The following is a 22,034-nucleotide window of genomic DNA, read 5'->3' on the forward strand; positions in this document are numbered from 1 at the left end:
TTTCCTAACAGGTTTGTGAACAGGAACGGGGATACTGAGACCATATCCCGCTCAGAGGGGCTTTATCGTATGAAAATCTGTTTTTGGAACAGACCAGTAAGAGTTTAGTTTCCGGATTGAAAAGACTTTTGTACACTTGTTATTGTGTTTCCATGGCCTCATCACACAGATTACCACGTTAATAATAGGCCTTAGTAAACAGTTTGACTCTTCGTTAATGAGTGAGTACAGTAAGACCGGTTAGTGACATAACGCTTAGTCAGAGGACAAAACATGCCATCATACGAGTTCACCTGCTCGACAACAGGGATGATTTTTAATGTACAACATTGATTTGTTCATCTGTCGTATGGCTATTATAAATTAACAAGACAAAATATTCTACTAATAGACTGTTAAAAACAGGTCGGTGCCAAAATACTGAAGACAGTAAAATAATGGTCATATATATATATAATATCATTAGAACAAAGCTGACCAAACTCTTTTTAGTTTTTCCTCTGGCAACATCCAGCATTGACCAACTCTTCTTTCTTGGGAAAATATCTGCAAAACAGATAGTTTAATTATATTTCACTTTAAAACTATTATGTTTCATTATGTTTCTGGGATAAATAAATTATTTATTTTAATTATCAATTTACTAAATATGCACCTCTTTAATAATTATTACGTCTGTTCCCTTTCAGTCGATTCACTCGGTACAACACATATAGGATACATATGGTACACACGTAATGATGATGATGATGACGTGCCGGACATCAGTTTGGACTTACATGGTTTATCGGAGGATGAATGATAAATCCTTCTCACTGTTAACGGTCAAAAAACACCAAAGGTTATCCCTGCAGCCTACAGCTCTACAACTTTTGTCTGTACCACTGCTGGAGGTTGGACTCTGGGTCGGTGGCTGCTCTACAGGGCATGAACACATACTAAATGTGTTGTACCGAGAGAACCAACATAATAAATGAAATGTTATGATTGTAACTTCTATTTCCTGAAGGAGAGGAACGAGATAGTGTTGTTCCACTGTTCAGCTGCGCTTGGTGAAGAGCGGCGATCGAGCTGAAGGATGACGGATGTGATAATGGATGTTTGTATGTGTAGGAGCACTTATAAACATCTGCCTACAGGCGTGAATAGAGATATCCTTACCCCATACTATGTATTGGACCTTGTTTCTCTCCTTCAGAGATCAGAAGTTATAGGCGTAACATTTGCTGTCGCTCTAGTCAACAGTCCTGTAGTGCTGAATAAAATGACTTAATATGGACCCAGGTTGTGTCCATTAAACTGATTACCTACAGTGACTCACCTTCGATAACAAAACATTATGGTCAGCAGCCCGGCCACACCTCCGATCACTACTATCACCGCAGTGACAACAGAGACAGCAGACAGCGAGGAGGGTTCTGCATCAGAAGTGAAAGATTCATATATGTTGTACAAGTTTAAATATCTCAGCAATACAATTTGGTCCTTTTCAAAACAAAAGTTACAAAATGCTTCACAATTATAAAACCAACCTGAACAAATAAAGGAACCCGGTGTGTTGAGGCACTCCAGGTTTTGTGGGCAGAGAGAAAATTGTTCTTCACATTCATTGATATCTGCAACAATCAGTCAAAAACAACAGAAATCAATCAGACATTTTGTATCTAATGTTCAGTTATTGATCATCACTGAAATCATCATATGAAGATATTTTAGCATTATGATACATGATGATATCAAGTGTTGTCTAAACCAATGATGGAATAGTTGACAGCAATTTCATCTCAAGGTTTATATTTAGTAGCTCTTCTGGAGCTTTTGATTGCACCACATGATCTTCCTCAGCAGACGGGAGTTTTCCCAGGTGTCATTTTTACATTCTTCACGAACTATTTGAAATAGATATTTTCTTTATTGTCACCATGGGGGAAGTTTTACTTAAAATATTATAATTAGTTTAACGAGTCTGTCAAGGTAATTTTGAGGTCACAGTGACCTTTGAGTCAAAAGTGTCACCAATTTATTGTCCAATTAATTGTGGCCAAAAAGGTGTTTTGTGAGGTCACAGTGACCTTTGACCACCAACTTTTAATCAGGTCATGCTTGAATCCAAGTGGACGTTTGGGCCAATTTCTAATAAGTTCTCTTAAGGCGTTCCTGAGATATTGTGTTCAAGGATCGCCAGTGTGGTGCCATGAAACTTAAGTTTGAACGTCTACAATACATATCATGTGATGCACTCGAACACTCCAGAACAGCTAATGTACCTTGTTGGGAAGAAGAGTTTTGGTGAGTTTGTTTTGTGATTTTGTACACATAAGCCATATTGTGATGTTGCGATACACTATACTTCTTTAGAAGGACTAGTCATGTCTCCAGGCCCTGGTTTAGGCCTCGTACCGTCACACGTTGGGGGTGTGGGGCTCCACTGCTGGCTGTTTGGATCACAGCTGACAGATGAAGATCCCAGCAGCTTGAAGCCAGAGTGACACTGATACAGAACCACAGAGTTGCAGAGCATCGAGTAGCCGGACTGAATCCTGGGTATTGGACCACAAGTGGGATCTGGAAGAGAGATCCAGACATTACAACACAACACACGAACCTGATATCTCACAGTCTTCTTTTCCTGCCTCCTCACCTGCGTCTGGTTCTTTCCACGGGCTGAGGTCGAGGTGGGAGATGAGCGGGTGTGAACAGGCCAGCATGTCCTCCGGTCTCTCGGTGCGTGAGAACGGGTCAGTGGGGACGTGAGTAATGTGGCTGTTGTCACATATGATGCGGGACAGAGAGATGCTGTGGAGGTTTCTCCTCTGGGTGCTGGTGAACATTCCTTCCCTCTCCCACCAAAACCTTATGAGACAAAGACAGACGTAGACTTACCTTCTTTTATCTTAATGATCATTATTTAACATCAGGATTTGGTCTTTACCTGTCCCCATCTCTCAGTGCTCTGAACTGTCTCGCCAGCAGGCAGGACAGGAGCGGCCCGACTCGCCCTCCAGGCACAGCGGGCTCAGAGATGGCCCCCACCCACACATCGATGTTGTGCGGGGTCCCGTACAGGAGCTGGAATTTGTTAGCCAAAGTTAAGTTACTCAGAATTTCAGCCAGATCTGATGTAGTGTTGGGAACGGAGAGGCTGCAGAACCTTCTCCACGAGCCGTATCCTGATGGGTGAGACGGGACAGACGGCACGTTAAGAGTTAAAAAAAAAACAACTCATTAAACACAAGGTTTGAATAACTGAACCAAAGACCACCTTGACTAAATATCAAAGTGAGATAAAACACATCAATGAAATAAAAAATGGGGCAACAGACCCAAGGTGCTTATTTTGCCTGATTCTTCTTCTCAGGACTGTGTGGGCAGGTACAGAGTGTGCGACCTGTCTACTGTTGCCAGCCATGCGCTGCGTTCATCGGTCTGCTGTTGGTACATGTAGTATTTTGTGTCATTGCAGGTGTTTGTAAGCGGCATGTGCCACGCCCAACCAGCTCAATGCGGCTCTGTGCCAGTTGGGTGTTGAAGCGCACCTATTCTTGTTGCTACACTGGGTTTGATGACTTCACATAATTCCCAGCAGAGCTCCACCCAGTTTCAAACCTGAGATCCAGTCAGCCGGAATAACTGAAAACATCTGTGTGGGTGTGTGCGCAGGGCCTTCACATGACAAGGTTCATCAGGATCTGGGTGGCAAAACAATTCTGATCCTTTTTAAGGATACATTTGTGTTTTGGTTAAGCCTTTATTTCCACACATCGCTGCTCTACTGTTGACTAAATCAATTAACTACTTTTGTCTCATGACATGACATGTTTATTCAGACAACTACTACTACACTACTGAGCATCTGGACAGATGGCTAATTATCACACATTCCCACATCTGGTACTGGCTCGTGAATCAACAGACACACATGTAACTCATTATATGAACGATGGCTGCAGTCATTTAGCTCCAGAGGGACAAATTAAGTTGTATAAATCGTCAACAGGAAATGTCACTGCCAATCAAAACCTCACCATTAAAACTGTTCCTTTTACACAAATACAATCTGTTAAAACAAATGTTGACAGTCAGCAGCAGACTTTCAGTATAAAGTGATACAGTAACACTGTTCTGTGCCAGAAGTAAGAAAGCTGGTACCTGGCAGGCCGTGATCCCGGCCCCTCTGGAGGTTAAGGGCCCCGAGGTCCAGAGGCATACCTCCCTGTGCCTGAAACAGCCTCTCGGTCAGTTCCTCCACCATCATCTGACCTGGAGTCTGCAGCTTGGCCGGAGACAGCAACAAACCGCGCAGCACAGGGTCAATGCCGCCTGACACGCCAGGAGACAGAGAGAGGCAGAAAACATGAGTAAACTGCATTGTCATCTGAGTTTAGTGCTGACACCATCGTTCATTACCTTCCTGCACCACCCTCCAAGAGGCGAACAATGAATGATGCAGAGGCAGCGGGGGATGCTGGGAGTTAGCGGTGTATCCTGGACCCAGCCTATTAACCACTGGCTGCACAGTCACGTGGGCAAAACGAAACGCAGCGGCTGCAAAGACGTTAGCGATGCTGGGATCCACCTCTGGATCGTAACCCTCGTAGGGAGGCATTAGACGAGACATGGCGCCCTCACCGAGAACCCGCGGCAGGTAGTGCTCCCATGTTAGGATCTGGAAACGTAAAGGAGTTAGAGTGCTGGGAATGCTCATGTAGGCTGAGGTGAATGGATGTCTGGCTGAAGCGGCTGCTGATACCTGGTGAACGGCTCCGATGATCTTTCGGGCCTCCTGATAAAGGGTGTCGGGGCTCCAGTGAGGGTTTAGCAGCTGCAGCTCTTTGACCAGCCGGTTGTGCTCTCTCAGAAAGAGCGTGTGCAGCGCGATCATTCCCAGATGCTCGTTCGCTCTTGAATCACCTGTGAAACATAAATCATGAACAACAGCTCCACTGAAGCCTGCAGAGAGCAGACAGCTGACTACATGTGCTCGCTCACCAGCCTGAAAGCAGGATGTGGTGTTCTTCAGGCGCTTGGATCTGTCTGATGCCCCTGACGTGGTGGAGTTTCGGGGGCCGCAGGGGTCAAGGTGAGCCTGCAGGCGTGGCAGGAACGGCATGTAGGCCAGCTCCTGGTCCGAGTGCTGGGAGTTGAGGGTCATTGAGCCCAGAGGAGAGGAGTGGTTTCTCAGAGCCGAGGCCAGACTGGTGGAGCTGCCGTACACCATACTGGCATCAACAAAGGAGGTGATGGCGTTGAGCTGCTCTCGGTGGCGATGAGACAGGACTCCAGAAACACAGCTGGGAGCGGAGCGGAAGAAAGGCATACAACTCTGGACGCCATAGCGAGGATCTGACAGAGGGATCTGGGAAGAGAGGTTTTAGGTTTTTATCTCCAATGAATGAAAACAAATGTTCTTGTTTTAACCAGTAAAACACAGATTTTTTATTTATTTTTAGATTTACTTTTCTATATTTTATTTTAGTATGTATGTATATTTTAGTCATACAATGCACTGTAAATATATATAATATACAGGAATATTCAAACAATTCATATATTTATTTTACTACGTATATCAAGCATTTGCGGCACAAACATTTCTTCCATTATCTTATACATTTTGGTTAAAACAGTGGTGATAGTAATGTAATGTTGATTTAAACTTATCCAGTTTACCAGATATTTATTTGCTTCTTTTCCTTTCAGAACGATGGTTTCCAACCTGAGGGTCAGGGACCCCCAATAAGTCACAAGATAAGTTTGAGAGGTTGCAGGACGATTAACAGGATAAGATAAGAGTAGAAAAATCCTTTTTTTGCTGCCCAAAGTTTTAGTTTTGTGTATTAAAGGTTAACTTTACTTCTTTAGTCCTCTGAAAAGGAAAGAAAAATAGTTGCTCTTTGCATGACCTGATCATAGCCGATAGACAGTATATAACTGGTGAAGATGGGTCATAAAAGTGGACATAACTTAATAAGACAATGATAAAGTTTGCATGTAATGTCCATCACATTCATTTACCGTGTTTTAATTGTGAATGTATTGTATGTGTCGTATTTGAATTTTAAAGGTGGTGTAGCATAGACACAGCATATAGAATGAAAAAGGACTACTTAAGGAGGGAAGAAGCAGCTGATAGTAAAATGCACCTGTATGGGGAAGCAGGGCGTGTCCCGGCTGCAGGTGTGTGTGCAGTCAGCTCCAGTCCTGAAGGCAGCTGTGCTGGGGCTCTGAGGGGTCAGTACCACGTCGTGGTCTATCCACTGGCCCCACTCCACCAGCAGGTGGGACAGTGTGGAGTCCAGAGAGATGTTGTCGTTGTGAGTGAAGAGCACGTCCTGAGACACCAGCCGCACCTGGACAGCAAACAGAGTGTTGGAGCTAGAGCAGCTCACAGAACAGAGGACGAGGGAACGCTGCTGTAGGACTCTTACCGGAGGCAGAGTGGCGTTATTGTAGGTGTGCGCCGGGTCCCAGCCTCTGGGTGTCCCCCACGCATCCTCGTACTCTGGTGGCAGCCAGCGGGAATAAGGGATGTTTGCAGCCCCCCATCTGGGATGCTGTCTGAACAGGACAAGATCACAATTCACACACACAGTTATAAATAGCAAATACATTCGAGACATGTAACAGAGCATGTTTTACTGTGTGAACACTGGCCTGTTGTTGCACTCTCCTGTGACAGATCTGTAGCGCTCAGACAGACAGTCGGAGTCACAGCTGGGTCTCTGCAGCTCTGCAGAGCAGCCCGTCACCTGCAGCAGATTCTCCACATCTCTTTCACTCAGCAGCTCTTAATAAACACACAGTAAACAACACCTAAATCATACAAATAAAAAAAACCCCAGCTGGCTTCACTTTGCTTGGAGTGGTTGCCAGAAAACTGAACCTTGATTCTGGGCCCTCCAGTGGGCTGTGTGGGTCTCTGTCACATTACCCAAAGTGTGAGTAAAGGCAAAGAAAGTAACGCAAACTGGGGTCACAGAGGAACAAATTAACATATATTCAAATAGGCTTTTGACTTTTTTGTGCCTCCTCTGGCTGGACAGTGAAGGAAAAGTGATCCATGGGTTTAAAAGTAGGTTACATTATTAGAAATAAACAAATATATATAAATGTTGTGTTTTGCTGCTGTTCAGTACCATGAGGGTCGGGCTGCACCATAGTGTGAGTGTAGACCATCTCTCTGATCAGCTCCACTGTGTTGTCCAGCAATTCTGCAGCCCAGATCTGAGTCCTGGTTGTGGCTTCAGTCTGTTTAAACTGAGCCAGTAGGTCACTGGGTCTCAGGGCGCCTTCAGACAAAGACTTCTTCACCCTGGAAACATTAATAGCTATGTGTTTTAGCGCCAACACAAGACCTTATAGAGGTCAAAGGATGATTTAGGCTTAGCAGTGGGGCAGTTTTGTACCTTTCGCTTGTGCGGGCGTAGGCAGCATCAGTCAACTCAATCGCCCTCTGAAGAGCCTCCTTAACAAATTCAGATCCTGGATAAACAGTTCCTAAAACTACCACACAAGAAAACACAGACCCAGTTATAAAGGCTGCTCAGTACCTGGTCTCGTCAGTTAATAATCAACCAGAAATCCTACCTGAGGTGTTGTCAAATTCTCTGTTTAGTGAAGCATGCTCAGGGAGCGAGAGCAGGACAAGAGCCAGTCCAAGCAGAGAGACGGACACCTGAAACCAGAACACATCTAGCTGAGTATCTCAAGAAATGTGGTACTTTATTCTTTTTAAATCAATTAAAGCTAAAGAAGAAAGTAAAAACAGAAACTCACCATGAGTGCCGTGTCCATCTAGAACCTTAAAACTGTTCAATCTGTGTAGAAAGGATTCACTTCAGGTTTAGAAAACTGATCACGCTCATAGTATCTTACTGCTGCGCTGACCGTGACTCATCTTGAGAGCCAACCGGTGTGTGAGTGTGAGTGTGTGTGTGTGTGTGTGTGTGTGTGTTCGGCTCTGAGTGTCCAGGTTGCCATTTATACACTGGCAGCCGGGCCAACAGGTATGTGCAGAATCCCCTTATCTGTCCTCCTGGTGACAGGAACGCAACATCAAACACTGGACTCACTGCCTCGACCTAAGAACCTTTCAAATCAAATTTACTTCTGTCTTCTCTTGATGAAAACCTTCTGTCATATTTGGATCATTTCGATTAAATTAAACAACTCTATCCATCCCTCCAGGGAACATATATCTTTGTCGCAGTGAACAAATACAGGTAGCTGAAATATTGACAGTCTAAGCTACTTTAGTAGCAAATGAAAAGGATTTCACAATGACATGTAAGGTCAATTTTTTTCTGTCTTTGCCACATGCCAAAACCTTCACTGTGATTGTCTTTGTGCCACTGACACACAGACACACAGACACAGACACACAGACACACAGACACACACACACACACACAGGTGGGTGGGCTGATAGATGAAGAAGGTGAATATTCTATGAAATGATGAAGAATCGAGGATGAGGATGGTAATTAAAAAGCACTGAGGCTCAGAAAGAAAGGTCAGTTAATCACTCAGAGAGCCTGGCAGTGTCCACTTTAAGCCTTTAAAACTCAAATGTGAAAGATTCCCCTCGGCCCGTTTCTGCCCTTTGATGCTCCAGGTGTGTGATACCATCAAATGAGTCATGAGTCCCATTTCATTACGTTGTTATTAATGTTATCTCTGTTGTGCCACGTTACCCATCATCTACTGTACATGCTGTTGATGTTCGAGTTCTGAAACGTAGAAATCGTTTGTTCTCAAAAATACTTGACATACTGAGTCAGTTCACCGGCTCTCCCCACCTCTCCATAACGGCCTTTAGTTATGTGGATTCTTTTGGTTGTTTTGGTTTTATCTCAAAACCTCAATAAATAAATCAAAAATATCAAAATTTCTGGACACTAGGGATAAGTTGGATTTTGTTCTGTAATTTGAAATGAATTACCTTTTAAAGATTTATATGTTGGTGTGCAGAAACAAACAAAAGCACACAATTATTAATGAATCGGTTGGATTAGAGACTCTTACAGCTGATCTCTCTCTTTTTCCCAAAGTTATCGACATGCATACACAACATAAAGATACACATTCACCAGGCTTGACAATCATCATGCTGACTGAAACCTTTGGTTCTTAAAATAACAACAAATAATAAGAGGTTTCATATAGACAGCTTTTATTCACACATTATTACCTGGTTAGAGCATTTCTTTGTATTAGTGACAGTTCATTTTTTTGTCATAGAGATATCTTACTACCTGTACATGCAAAAAAAGTATTTAACCTGAATGTAACGATACCCCTGTACATGCATCTGAGTACTGATAAAATTGGCAGGTAAATTGAAGGAAGAGGATAATACTGGAAAGACCTGTGCAAAAAATTGTAAAGTTAAAAAGATAATACTGCTTTCACTGGGAGGACAAGTACATTCACTTAAACTGGAAAGCTTTACAGTGCATTAATTAAGTCACAGCTTCAACAGCAATTACTGGGGAGATTTACATACAGTGTTAGTTATCTTGTAGAGAAGCTGCTGTCCACACAGTGGCGATCTTTAGTTAGGCATGTTGAGACCAGAGGAAGCGATCGCAGCGCTCTAGCATCGTCTGGATCATCGCTCTGAAACAGGAAACAACAGATACATTACTGTGAGACCTACAAAAATCAGGTCTATTCAAATTCATGCTCCACAAACAACTGAGAAACCTGTCAAATGTTTTATTCTGGCTGATTTAATGATGTTGATGGTTTAAAAGAGCAGCTCTAAAATATTTCAAGCCTTCAAAACAGAATTTCATCATGTCAGAAAATCCCCTCATTAGTCAGGATCTGCAGGGGGAAGAGCAATGTAGAAGTTGCATATAGGTTTGATTTCATTGTTGTCTAAAACTAAAAACACAACACGGACCTCCCCATTCTTGTGTGCTTATAAACATTTGATGTGGTAACCAGCTCCCTGACCCACCTCTGCCTCTTCTCAGTGACTCTCAGCAGCTCGCAGACCAGTTTGGAGTGCGGCGAAAGGACCAGCTGCACTCCACACTCCTCCAGGACGGTCATGGCGCGGTCGGGCCCAGCTTTCCGAGCCAGCATCAGGGTCAGGTTTTCTGGGCTGATCTTTCCACCACAGTCAGCTGAGCCGTTGGACCAGCTGCTTCCATTCACACCAGTGACCTGCTCTGAGTCTCCCACACCGTTGCACCGCTGGGATAACTGGATCAAGAGCTTCCACTCCTCCAATGTCTGGGGCTCAACACCTGGAAGGTATAATGTATCTCACTTACTCCTGACACACATTAGAGATTATAGATCTGCTTCTATGATTGTATGAAAGATTTTGGTTTTACCCTCAGGTTCCTCCAGCAGACTGATATCATCCAGCTGACAGACGGTGGTGAACGCTTCTGTGCGACGCTGCAGCTCACAGCAGAGGTAGAGGTAGCCCGTCCAGTACCTGTACACACACACATTATACAGAAGGTTATATGTAAAATCACCACCAAAATATCAAGAGCAAAGAATAAAGACAAGATAATTATAAGTACCCATGACTGCGGCAAGTCTCTGCCATCTTCTGCTTGGAGGACAGGTCTGCAGGAAGATGAATCAGGAGAGACAGGAGGCGTCCATAACCCCAGCTGAAACAATGCGAATGCCACCTGCAGCAAGAGTCACATGAATTCACTGTTACAATTATTATTATACTTTACTTTCACTTCATTTCATTTTACCTGGTTGTGGCATAAATAGAATCAGGTAGTGAAATGTACCCATGAGAGCAGCTCAGGTCAAATCCATCCAGGTCTAGTTTTTTTATATTTTGGTTGATTTATAACCTCAAACTGAAAACTTACTGGGCCTTAAAGTTAGTGTTAAAAATGAATTAAAGGAACATAAACGTTATTTGTCACACACAGACAAACAGAACCAGACCTGGGCTGTCCATCAGGAGTCAGAGTATCACATTGTTGAGGGGCATCGTGGGTAAGTGCGAGCTCCAGCCAATCCTGTCTCAGTGATTCTGGTTCAAGAAGGGACTGCAAAAATGACAACCTAGAGGAGGAAATGAATGTAAAATTCAGGAACAAAGCAAATTCACTGTCTTTTTTTGTCTTTGACAAAAATATTAAAATGGGACACATACCTGTGCTCCTCTGTTCGTGATTGGACCAGATTATCCAGGTATGCCAGGAAGTGGCTTTGCTGAGCCATGGTCATTACGTCAGCAGGAGTTATCGTAGGGTAGAACTGGGAAAACGAGCGTACAGCCGCCTCCCCGTGCTTCTCATACAGCCTAGTAATAACACAGTGAACTTACTTTACAAGGCCTGTTAGTATGTAAGTATGTGATGAGTGTGTTAGAAAGAAATATGTACACTGACCTGTGTAAGTGAGCGAGGAGAGGAGGTGCACTCCACACCTGCAGCTCCCTCAGACTGCGTAGTGATCTCAGCAAATCACCTCTCTGAATAACCTCCAGCACCTTACTGGACTGAGTGAGATCTACAGAGAACGACAAAATGGTTGATTTTCCAAAACCTTTTAAGATTAAACCACTAGAGTTTTAGAGATTCACAGGCCTCTGATTTAAATATCGAGTTACTAGATGAGGTCTGAAATGAGGGACTGAGTCGCAGACATGGATTACAAATTGTAGATAAGAATGTTTAACCTTGTTTAACGTTATGTAACAGAAATTAACAAGCTCATTTATTTTGGTTGTGTTCTGTTTTATGCAATATAAGTTTTCTAGTGTAAGAGATCTAACCAGATCTTCACTTCCTAATTACTTGGTTAGTTTTTTTATATCGTCACAGACAAGTTTTAGTGTTGGGCATGGCTGGAGCAAAAAAACAAACATACTGCTAGACTGGAAATAATCAGACTCTCTATGTCTTAAAAATGGTTGAAGGTCCAATCCAGCTGCACATCTTTGTTTCTTGTTTGAGCATTTTCTGTATTTTTCTTTCTCTAACTGTGAAATTTGAAATCTGAAAATAAAATATGGGGAAAAACAGATTAAACCAAAGTAGGTATACGGTCAGGTGATTAAAGGAGCAGCTTCTGACCTAACATGGCCTCAGTGAAGGAGCTCTGCACCTCCGGCTGCTCCTGGTAACACAGCAGGCACATTCTTCTCACACGCTCTTGGTCCAGCAGAAAGAAGTAGCGGCGCAGGAAAGTTGTGCACCCCAATGCTTGTTCATTCTCCTGGTTTCTGAAGCAGCTCAGCTCAGTGTACAGCGTTGCCAGCTGGGTGAGATTATCCAGGAGATCCGATGGTACAGGTTTGGGAGACACCACTCGAACAGGCTCAGGAGGGCTACCATTCTCAGTGGAGTCAGACTGATCCCCTGTTCCCCCGATCTCAGGAGACTCTTTCTTCTCCTCTGTGATGCTCTCTGTTGGTTCTCCTGATGAGCAGGAAGACTCCTCTTGTTGCTCTGAGCAGGAGTTCAGATAATGCCTCTCCCACCTCTCCTCTCCTGGTGCATCCACATTTGAATCGCCCGCAGCAGCTGACCCTTGCTCTTCAGGTCCGAGTATTCGCTCCAGCACTGGCAGCCACTCCAGCAGAGTTTCTCCCAGGCAGACTGGATCCAGTAGCACCAACGGGTCTTGGATCTGGGAGCTGATGTTAGGAAAATGTAACAAGTGAATGTGCATTCAGACGTTACTATTAAAACCGGTGAAAAAGGTTGTGAGCTTGCAGTTGGGATTTTTGTACTTACATAGCTCGCTCTGTTGCTGATCTGAGCTCCTGCATGTCGGCCTCTGTGTTCGGCATTTCATCATAAACTCTGTGACGACAAATATAATTCACTGGTTTTATCTGAAGTACAAGTTATTTGTCCTCAGGTCAAAGAAAAAAAACTAGTAAAGTAACTAGTTTCTTTTATAACAACAACACACACGTCTGTTTTCAGTAGAAATCGGTCCCAGTCCAGTAAGTCCATACTTACTCATTGTCCGTTTCCTCCGAGTATGGAGCTGTGGTGTCAGCCTGTCCGCCTTCTCTGAATTCGGATCGTTGCCAGAGCTCAGAGTTCATTTGGAGGGTGTTGATCTTCTCTGTTGTCTTCTTGACAAAACTAGAAACACTGAGAAAAAGAAAATTGAACAATAAAACACCAATTCACCAATTCGATGACGTTAGATTGGTCTACAATCTGACAACCAGAGCAGCAAACATATGACAAATGACTGAGTGTGATGCTTGGAAATGAAACCTGCCATATGCTGCTACACAGATGAACATGTGAATTAAATTATTTTCAGTGGAAAGGGGAAGTAAGCTGTCTAAAAGCACAGCTGCGCTTGAACAACAGGATATTGTAGGAGTTTCATCCTCGTAAGTAAAATAAATAAATAAATCATTTCATCAGTGAGCTCAAAAACTCAAAGCTACACCTTAGAGCTTCGTGCCTGTATAGCATGACCTCCTATTCTTCTGTTTATAGTTGTTTAAAGTTGTATTTCTCTGGATGTTCACCTGTCTTTGACGGCCTGCAGTGCGATGCGAGGGGGTTTGGGGCGGAATGAGAGGGGGAGGTGGAACTGCAGGCCTTGCTCAGATCGCTCAGCCTCCATACGCTCACTGCTCTGTGGATCTGAATAAAGATTGGGGCAAGAGCCAGAGGGACACACAGATGGATGGAGTACCGGAGGGGAATGATGAGAGGCAGAGGACATAATGCAAGCAGATGAAGCAAAGGTGCCAGACACCACTATAGAGAGAATTAAATGCTGCACAATGCAAAAAAAACCAAAATGGTGATATATGTGTGATACAATGGAACAGACAAGAAACTTAATATTAACAGTGTGATTATATTGGCAAAGCATGTCAGTCATCAGAGTAATCATTCAGGTCCCATCGGTAATCCAGTGGTACAGCAATCAGTATTGATTAATTGATTTTGCGATTTTTTAAAATCAAGTCATTAATATATTAATTTAAGTGGCGAACATACAAGACTTTTAGAAACAGGTACATATAATCATTATGACAACAGAGATAAGAGTCAAAGAGTAAAATTATTATCACATTTATTTAGTTTTATTTTGATAAATCTGGACCAAAATACAAATATCTTATAAATCTCTTAAATGTTTCCTTCATGTTTTGTTTTTTATTTTTCAGGGATTTCCATAGAACGGTAGATGTAAAGCTGAAAATAATTTCACTCTCTTTTCACACTGAACTCAGAAGAGGCTGAGAGCAAGAGAGAAAGAGAAAGAGAGAGAGAGTCAAAAACAGAGAAAAAGGAGTGAAGAAAGAAACAACAAAGAGTGTGTGTGATCATAGGGGATCTTTCAGTGTTCCTCATTCATATTTGTACCAGAGTGAGTAAATTAAAGAAAAAGAAATTGTTTTTAAGAAGAAGATATAACAAAACAGATGTTTATAATCAATATCATTGTGTTGTTAATTCTAATTATGATTTCTACAACTAATAATTATTATTTATTTATTAAAATTGTATTTTATTTTATTTTTAATTAGACTGTGCTAATGGGTAAGTATTGACACCCTGAAATGTTCTTTATATTAATTTAAATAACAGTTTTGTACATTTAGGATAGCAGACATTTATGTTAACAATATTTGTTCATTAGTCAGCTGATGATCTCTTACCATGATCCACCTGATCTTCCTCCTGCACAAAACTGAACTCTTTGAGACGCTCCTCCTCCGACATGGACTGATTGATGAGGGAGCTCGTCTCCTCATCTGACTGACTCCCTCTGCGGCTGATTACACGATAGATGCCACAGTCCAGGACATTGAAGCTCTCCTGGATAATAACGATATCAGTACACGCATTTGTTAACGTGTATACAGATTTACAGAAGCTGCGTGCTCCAGTTTCAGTTGGCTCATATAATAAAACTGTTCGCTCTGCTTCTGTGTGAAATACAGGAGACAAAGTAATCAAACCATGATGTATAACCTTACCAGACAACCAATTTAATGTAATGCCACAGAGACACTTCATCCTTCCTTAACTGAATGGTATCCATAGCAACAGGATACAATGGCTCCCAAAGAAAAGTAATTGAAATGGAAGTGGGGTGCTTGTCGTCTACAGCCATTATCCGGACAAAATGTTTATACAGAGAAATCATCTACAGAAAGTTACTTTAACTTACATGTGAGGAGATGCTACTTCTGCGGCTGCTGGAGGCGGAGTCCAGAGGCTCGAGTTTAGTGATGACTTCTTCCAGCTGGCCAGTCAGCTCCAGGTGTGTGCTGGGACTGAGCTGGGACCTGAGATGTTCAAGGCGGTCGATGGGAATTGATTTCCTGGCCTGAATAAGCAGGAAGAATAAGCAACGCTGTCATCAATGTTTTATCAACACCTCCACACAGGTGAGCTCTGAAATCTGATTTCTAAAATGCTTTTTGATTTACTTTTACTTTGACCTGCTGCATGTGCATTTCACATTTGTATTTCACCATCAACACAAAAGCAGACTCACCTAAGTCGGGTGATTTATGTGCCGTGTTAAGATTTTAACTACTGAGATAATCTCTATTTAAAGTATAATATTGTTTCTTTGTCAATAGTAGGAGTCATATCTAGAACTTGCACATTTTTGTTTATTTTTGTGGCTAGGCCGGTCAAGGTGAGACACCTCAGGTGAACAGGTAGGTATTCTGTGCTTTACTCTTGGAAACTCAGGAAGTCATATGAACAGCTTAGCCCAGATAATACAGGAATCTAGGTTACACACTACACAGAGACGTTAGCATGGCAGTAGCAGCAATCTTACCCTGCCGGTGGTTATCATGTGCTGGAACATACAGCAGACTGCAGCAGCTAGAGGCCAGGACTCCCTCCGTAGCAGACGCTCGACACAGCGCTCAGCGGATAACAGGGAGAGATGAGACAGACGTCCGCTGCCATGGAGACAGAAGAGCTCGCTGCGGTAGACTGCAATATCAACCAAGTCTACAAAACAGGTTTGGATCAGTTTACAGTAAATCAAATAGGAGCAAACGGTCTGGATTTAATGCTAAATTAAATAAATGATGATCCTTTCCTTGTTATTATTAATGACGATGTACGTATGGTCCAAAGTATTTTGGGAGAAAGCAGCAAACACACCTTTGACTTCAGTCCACAGAAGCACTTGTCCATTCTGAGGTGTGAAGATATAAATGGCTGAATCTGTCCAGGTCAGCAGGTTTTGGTCTCTACACAAAAAAATAAATAAAAGAGTACAATTAGTCTGACATTGTTGATGTATTTGTCTTGTATTTAATGATGTGGATATGATGGTGATTAACAACTCTGATAATAAAACATATAAATTATATGTAACATTACCCCAAATAAAGCAGTTTAGGGAAGGCGACTGACTGGGGGCTCTTCTGCACTGGGTTGTAATGTGGCTCATTTCTGCACACATGAACAGAAGACAAATTAGGAGTCCGTCTCCTTTTAAAGAAGACCATTTAAGAGCAGGATCAATCAGTACCTGTAAGTGATGAGAGGTAGAGGAGGGCACGCTAACAGCTGTTTGAACTGATGGGTGCTCAGAACCTCGCCGTTAAAACTGGCCTCCCATATTCGAGACCCTGGCCGGGCACAGTACAGCAGTGGGGGCTGACCAACTAATAATCCTCTGTTCTGAGGGAAAAAACAAGCTCCATACTCCCCATCACGCTCCTTATTTCCAACGCGCCAGAACTTCTCCCTGAAGGCAGGTAAAGACACAACATGAGCTGTTTTTAGAAGACATTTTTTTCTTTATTCTTTATTCTTGGATCCCCATTAGCCAATAGCAGCCACACAATGGGGGTCCACACACAACAAAACATACAGATAAAACAAGACATATAAAGTGTGTAAAAAGTCTCAGTGAGATTACTATACCACCCAAATTACCATAGATTCAGCTGCATTATTATTTTAAACATAATGGTTAAACTTTAAAAATAAATAAAACTTGAATATTATCCTCTACAGGGTCACAAGGACAAATAATACAGAGAATAAATATCTTAAGTAAACATATAAATTATTTCATTACAAAGCCAAGATCACTTTAAAAGAGATAGTGAGGAATCCTCAATAAATCATAACAAAACTAGTATGTCAACCATTTCAATATGGATTCAGCATTTTTCTAAAACGACACTTAAAGGTCCAGTATGTAACACTTAGGAGGATCTATTGGAATATAATATTCACAATTATGTTTTCACAGACCAACCAAACACTGGCTCTAGATAGGGCTTTTCACATTTTCTTCACTGATAGATACCACTAAAACTTACACTGGTTCTTAGTTCTAAGTAGGAACAATATTTTAAAAATATGGGGGCATAAACATGGACCCTCTTAAGAGTCTCTCTCTGTCAGAGATGCAGCCATGATGGTACTCACCGCTCTGTGTCACAGAGGTAGCAGCGACTCAGGGAAGACACCAGCAGGCGGCCATCTTGGTACCCGAGCTGAACCACTCTGGAGTCCACAGTGGTGACAGTCTGAACAGGGAAGATCACGAACGCTGACCCCTGGACACAAAAAAGACAATATCAAATAAATAATCGCTTAATGCATGGACATGAAGTACATAAAGTGGAGACACTGGTTCATTTTAAACATCTACTGGACATAAAATCAGCTAATTCCTTATACTTTTTGCACATTTTACCTATTTATTACAGTCTGCTTAGACTTTACATAGCTAGAAAACATTTTCCAAAGCAAAACCCAAGAGTGAAGATACATTTTACCTTATTTCCATTATTGCATACAATGAAATAAACAATGAAGATCAAACCACCAATATTCACTTCATATTTAAGTCTGGGGAATAAGACAACCTTACTTTGTTGAACTAATTAAGTTCAATTAATGAAGAGTCGATTAGCTTTATTTTTAGATTCTTAGTCAGCTGCTTGACGGTATCTATGATTGTGGACTGTCTAACCTGTAACATGCTGTCAGGTTAGAAGGGTCAGAGAATTCATTAACCTCCATCACCTTAAGGCCTGCTGATTTGATTAAGTTCTGAGACCTTATTACTGTAATTTCCGGACTATAAACCGCTACTTTTTCCACACGCTTTGAACCCTGCGGCTTAAACATTGATGCGGCTAATCTATAGATTTTTACGGGCTAACGTCCTCCAGTGGGCGCTCTAGCAGGAAGCGCTAGAGTGAGACAGACAGGTGGAAGAGATAATGCGCCGAGGAAGATGCTAGTTTGATTGTGTTTTGAATTCATTCAATTCATTCAATCATTTTGCGCATCATGCACACACCCTCATCATGGAAAACACAAGAAGAAATGCACATGATGCAGCTTTTAAGTTAAAGGCAATCGATCTGGCTGTCGAAGAGCTGCTGCACGTAAGCTTGGCATCAATGAATCGATGGAGAGCTGTTGGAGACGGCAGCATTTATTTAATTAAAAATTAAAATAAACTTTCTGTGTAAATATCTCATGTTACAATGTGGACACCTGCGGCTTATAGACAAGTGTGGCCTATATATAATTTTTCTTTTTAAATTTCGTTGGTGCGGCTTATATTCAGGTGCGCTCAACAGTCCGGAAATTACAGTAAACTAGTGTATCAGCTAGAAAGTGCCTAAACTTTTCCAAAAGTCACATTTAATTTATTTTCACTGTCTGGCAGTCCCTACCTTGCCCAGCTTGGAGGATCCTGCACGGAGAAAAGACACCTTGCCTCCGGAGTCCCCAACAAAAACTCTGAGCGTGCTGGTGTCCCAGCAGAGCGCAGTGATAGCCTGACCTCGGTGCTCCCAAGACACACTGACTCTCTCTGGACGCCCCCGCCGCTCTAGCTGCAGCTCCCACACCACCACCAGACCCTGACTGGAGTAGAGAGAAACACTGTGAACCATACGTTGAGTGTAGATGAATATGAAACATTTCTTTAGTTCACTGAGTGACTCTAACCTTGTTGCAACAGCAATAAAGTCTTCATCATGAGGGCAACACGCCACCTGAGTGATAGATCCCTCCTGAAAGAGAGCGCAAGATGGGTTAGATATTAAGAAGAAATTAAGAGAAACTGACAGATACAAATACAACTGTATCAGTTAACAGCAAAACAACATATATATATATCTGTATGTCTGCACAATAGGTACTCAGTCATATATTACCTTGTGTGTGAGGATGAGCCTTTGTTTCCAGCCCTCCCTCTGAATCAGGTGCAATCCTCCGGCGGATGTTCCCAATGCGAGCCACTTCCTTGACACGGCCAGACAGGTACACTGTAACACAACAGGGTCACATATAGAAAGAGTTGACTGATCTGTTCATATACATTGTTAGTGAAACAATGTTGTACCCACACCAGACATATTTCTGCCTTTAAAGTCTGATTAAAAAAGAGTTTTGGTGACATACACAAGGTACAATAACTATTTAAAGTATATATATATAAAAATTCACTCTGTAGAACTTTTAAGATACTAAATATAAAGCTACTATAAATCAACTTCATGTGAGGGTGAAACCTACCTTGAGCCTGCCAGAGTCTAGTCGGAGAGCAGACAGAAGTGGATCGAGGCAGTCAAACTCTGCCAGTACATGACTGTGGTTCTCTGGTACAACTGGTATCAGAGGCATCTTCACTGGTGATCCTCTATAACTGACAGAGAGAGAAGTCAGCAAAGTAGGGAAAACAAAATGTGAGGGACTTGTCTTTGCTCTGCTTCCTCGGATACCGTGGCCCTCAGTGGTGTGGCATCTGTGACTTTCAGTGTAGTTCAACAACCCTCTCAAATTGACCAGTCATGACTCCACTTTACACAGTTTCCAGCCTGTTAAAACTCCCTCATCAGAGCGTAAATCATGTACTTACATGGCAAACAAAGCTACACTTAAAGATATTTTATGATTTAGGAAATGTTTTGTTGACATTTCTGGTAAATGCAACCATGAGGAAGAAACTATAGTCAATAAATCTATAAATATGAATCATCTTGAATGGGTGGGAGTTTCTTTAACTTCCACATGCATACACAATTACGTTTTAGGCCGATTTTTACAAGGAGGAAACTGTTGTCATATTTAGTGTAGTATAAGTGGAGCTGATAGTTAATATTGTCAGAAACAATATTTAAACAGGACCAGAGGACTCAATTCAGATCAAAATGCAGCACAACACACTCTAGTTTGGCTTTTATTGACTTAATGAACTTATGAGGAAGCAGAAGCAAAACTAAAGCTGCAGCTCATCAGAGTAATCAGATACTGCTGGCAAAAAAAAACAACAGTGTGTATGCTACAAAAATGTTTAAAACAAAATGTCCTCAGACGCATTAAAGGAGTTGACAGGGGTATTTTAAAAAAAGGAGAGAAGCAGCAGTCAACTCTGACCTCTGTATCTGTTTGCACTGTACTGCTCCAGGAATGTGTTTGGGGTTTAGGATGTACACAAATTGACCTGCTAAACAAACATGGGGCAGAAATGTAAAATTGGCCCTTATAATGGCCATGTACAGGGGTCCAGATACACAAGATAAAGCTTTACATCAAGAGGATCCAGAGACATTCATAAGAACCTGTTTTTCCCCCCCCACTTGTTTGCTTGAATTTTCACACACTGACAAAAAAAAAAAAAGCACTTCATCGTATTATAACAAACTACCTGATATGTTGAACCTGAGGAGCCATGGGGTGCTTTTTACTGATTGTTATTCATTGTTATTTGTATGTCAGCTTTGTGCCTCGTGGTCAGCGGTGGAGGAAGTACCCAGATCCCTTACTGAAAAGTCAAAGTAGCCATAAACACATTGATTGTTGTTGATTTGACGTGGATGATATGTGTTCTTGTAAATGTTCCCCCACGAGTGTATGTGCTATGTAAATATGTCAATAAAAATAACAAAGTATGCATAATATAAAAGTCCTGTATTGAAAAAGTATTAAAAGGCAACTTCCATCTTGTATCAGGAGTACAAAAGTGTTTATATTTTATTAAAATACCACTATCTATAGCATTAACATGTAAAAAGCCTTTCATTGTTGTAGAAGTTATTGTAAAAAAAACCAAACAAAATCTCACTTATTTGAATTACAAGTCTACTTTTGATTTTCTTTCTAGTTTTTTTTCTTACTAATATTTACACTTGCTTTGGCAATAATTGAATTAAAGTCACTAGAGTTGTCAGATAGATGTAAAGGAGTAAACTGTGCAGTATGTCTCTCTCTGAACTATAGCGGAGTAACAGTGGTATGAAGTGGAAATACCCAAGGAAAGTACCGGTACCTCAAACATGTCTCCTGAAGAGTACAGAACTAAAGCGAGGACACAGACGTTGACACAGACGTTCTAATTAACCGTTACCAACAACGTTCCAACGTTAACGTTAACAACCGTCAACTAACCTCGACATGTGAAGCCTCCGTGCTCACTCGGTCCCGGTTAATGTCACTTTACTGCGGCTCGGTCGACTGGATCACTGGACGGCTCGCTTCGGTTAAAAGTTTTCGTTGAGTACCCGCAGCAAATTGAGCCTATTGATTAAGTCAGTGCGCCGCAAACAACTGAAAGCAGCGATTCAACCGGCTGGTCGTGCATCACGAGACCAGTCTGCTGACACTGGCGCTAACGTTTCTTTCAAAATGAAAATAACTCCGAACATCTTAACATAAAGTAAATACCAGCACTACATAGATATGTTAAATATCTAAGACGGCTTATTTTAATGAATATAAAAATAAGGACTCTGTTCAGTACGCCAGTTAGCCTCAGTGTCACTGTGTTTGCCATAACAAGTTAGCACGCATGCTAGCTAGCGAAGACAGTGATGTTGCCATTCACTCGTTCGTCAGTTAAACTCACCAAACGGTCGGAGTGACACTCCAGCGCTACCGCCCACTGCCTCCACTGCAACCCGCCGGCTTTACATCGCTGCTCTCGGTCACTTTCCTGGGAGAAAGTCGGCGGTCAGTGTCACACCACCCTGACTGCAGCCAGCCGACCTGTCACAGCCTCGCTCAGCTGATGTGAGGACACTTCCTGAAAGTGGTTTCCAGACA

At 42.2% G+C, this 22,034-nt stretch overlaps 2 protein-coding genes across 6 annotated transcripts; both read right to left on the bottom strand.

Moving 5' to 3' along the window:
• Positions 1–282: 282 nt before the first annotated feature.
• On the bottom strand, positions 283–7,931 carry epx (eosinophil peroxidase). Of its 2 annotated transcripts, none has more exons than XM_051380682.1 (17): positions 7,777–7,929; positions 7,588–7,675; positions 7,407–7,503; positions 7,137–7,312; positions 6,655–6,787; positions 6,429–6,558; positions 6,144–6,350; positions 4,990–5,356; positions 4,751–4,911; positions 4,408–4,666; positions 4,150–4,320; positions 2,933–3,170; positions 2,642–2,853; positions 2,401–2,565; positions 1,533–1,616; positions 1,322–1,418; positions 283–546 (listed from the first exon to the last, which is right to left on the bottom strand). In XM_051380682.1, exons 1-17 carry the CDS (start codon positions 7,792–7,794, stop codon positions 489–491), a joined length of 2,661 nt encoding a protein of 886 aa, XP_051236642.1. In that variant the 5' UTR covers positions 7,795–7,929; the 3' UTR covers positions 283–488. The 2 variants fall into 2 exon arrangements, with proteins under 2 accessions (XP_051236642.1, XP_051236643.1); XM_051380683.1 differs by lacking the exon at positions 283–546 and adding an exon at positions 553–918 and having other exon boundaries at positions 7,777–7,931.
• Positions 7,932–9,155: 1,224 nt separating this feature from the next.
• On the bottom strand, positions 9,156–22,021 carry hps5 (HPS5 biogenesis of lysosomal organelles complex 2 subunit 2). 4 transcript variants are annotated; one of them, XM_051380651.1, is made up of 23 exons: positions 21,838–22,021; positions 19,509–19,632; positions 19,148–19,258; positions 18,939–19,003; positions 18,662–18,854; positions 17,397–17,527; positions 16,486–16,704; positions 16,335–16,406; positions 16,113–16,201; positions 15,778–15,956; positions 15,154–15,312; positions 14,639–14,798; positions 13,493–13,610; positions 12,963–13,100; positions 12,732–12,800; positions 12,069–12,631; positions 11,382–11,502; positions 11,144–11,293; positions 10,933–11,052; positions 10,545–10,658; positions 10,347–10,453; positions 9,965–10,256; positions 9,156–9,618 (listed from the first exon to the last, which is right to left on the bottom strand). In XM_051380651.1, exons 2-23 carry the CDS (start codon positions 19,614–19,616, stop codon positions 9,558–9,560), a joined length of 3,339 nt encoding a protein of 1,112 aa, XP_051236611.1. In that variant the 5' UTR covers positions 19,617–19,632; positions 21,838–22,021; the 3' UTR covers positions 9,156–9,557. The 4 variants fall into 4 exon arrangements, with proteins under 4 accessions (XP_051236611.1, XP_051236612.1, XP_051236610.1 ...); XM_051380652.1 differs by having other exon boundaries at positions 19,509–19,638; XM_051380650.1 differs by lacking the exon at positions 21,838–22,021 and adding an exon at positions 21,381–21,772.
• Between the last annotated feature and the right edge of the window lie 13 nt (positions 22,022–22,034).

The sequence above is a fragment of the Dicentrarchus labrax genome, unplaced genomic scaffold (genome assembly GCF_905237075.1).
Source record: "Dicentrarchus labrax unplaced genomic scaffold, dlabrax2021, whole genome shotgun sequence".
Lineage (NCBI taxonomy): Eukaryota > Metazoa > Chordata > Actinopteri > Moronidae > Dicentrarchus > Dicentrarchus labrax.

What these genes read in the sequence shown, in the direction of transcription:
- epx (XM_051380682.1), bottom strand. An exon ending in ACAGGAGAGTGCAACAACAG is followed by an intron (nt 6,559 to 6,654) that starts GCCAGTGTTCAC and finishes TGTCCTGTTCAG; the next exon opens with ACAGCATCCCAGATGGGGGG. An exon ending in CACACCCCCAACGTGTGACG is followed by an intron (nt 1,617 to 2,400) that starts GTACGAGGCCTA and finishes TGATTGTTGCAG; the next exon opens with ATATCAATGAATGTGAAGAA.
- hps5 (XM_051380649.1), bottom strand. An exon ending in TACCTCTGTGACACAGAGCG is followed by an intron (nt 16,705 to 17,396) that starts GTGAGTACCATC and finishes ACCTGCCTTCAG; the next exon opens with GGAGAAGTTCTGGCGCGTTG. An exon ending in TCTGCTGGAGGAACCTGAGG is followed by an intron (nt 10,257 to 10,346) that starts GTAAAACCAAAA and finishes TATACCTTCCAG; the next exon opens with GTGTTGAGCCCCAGACATTG.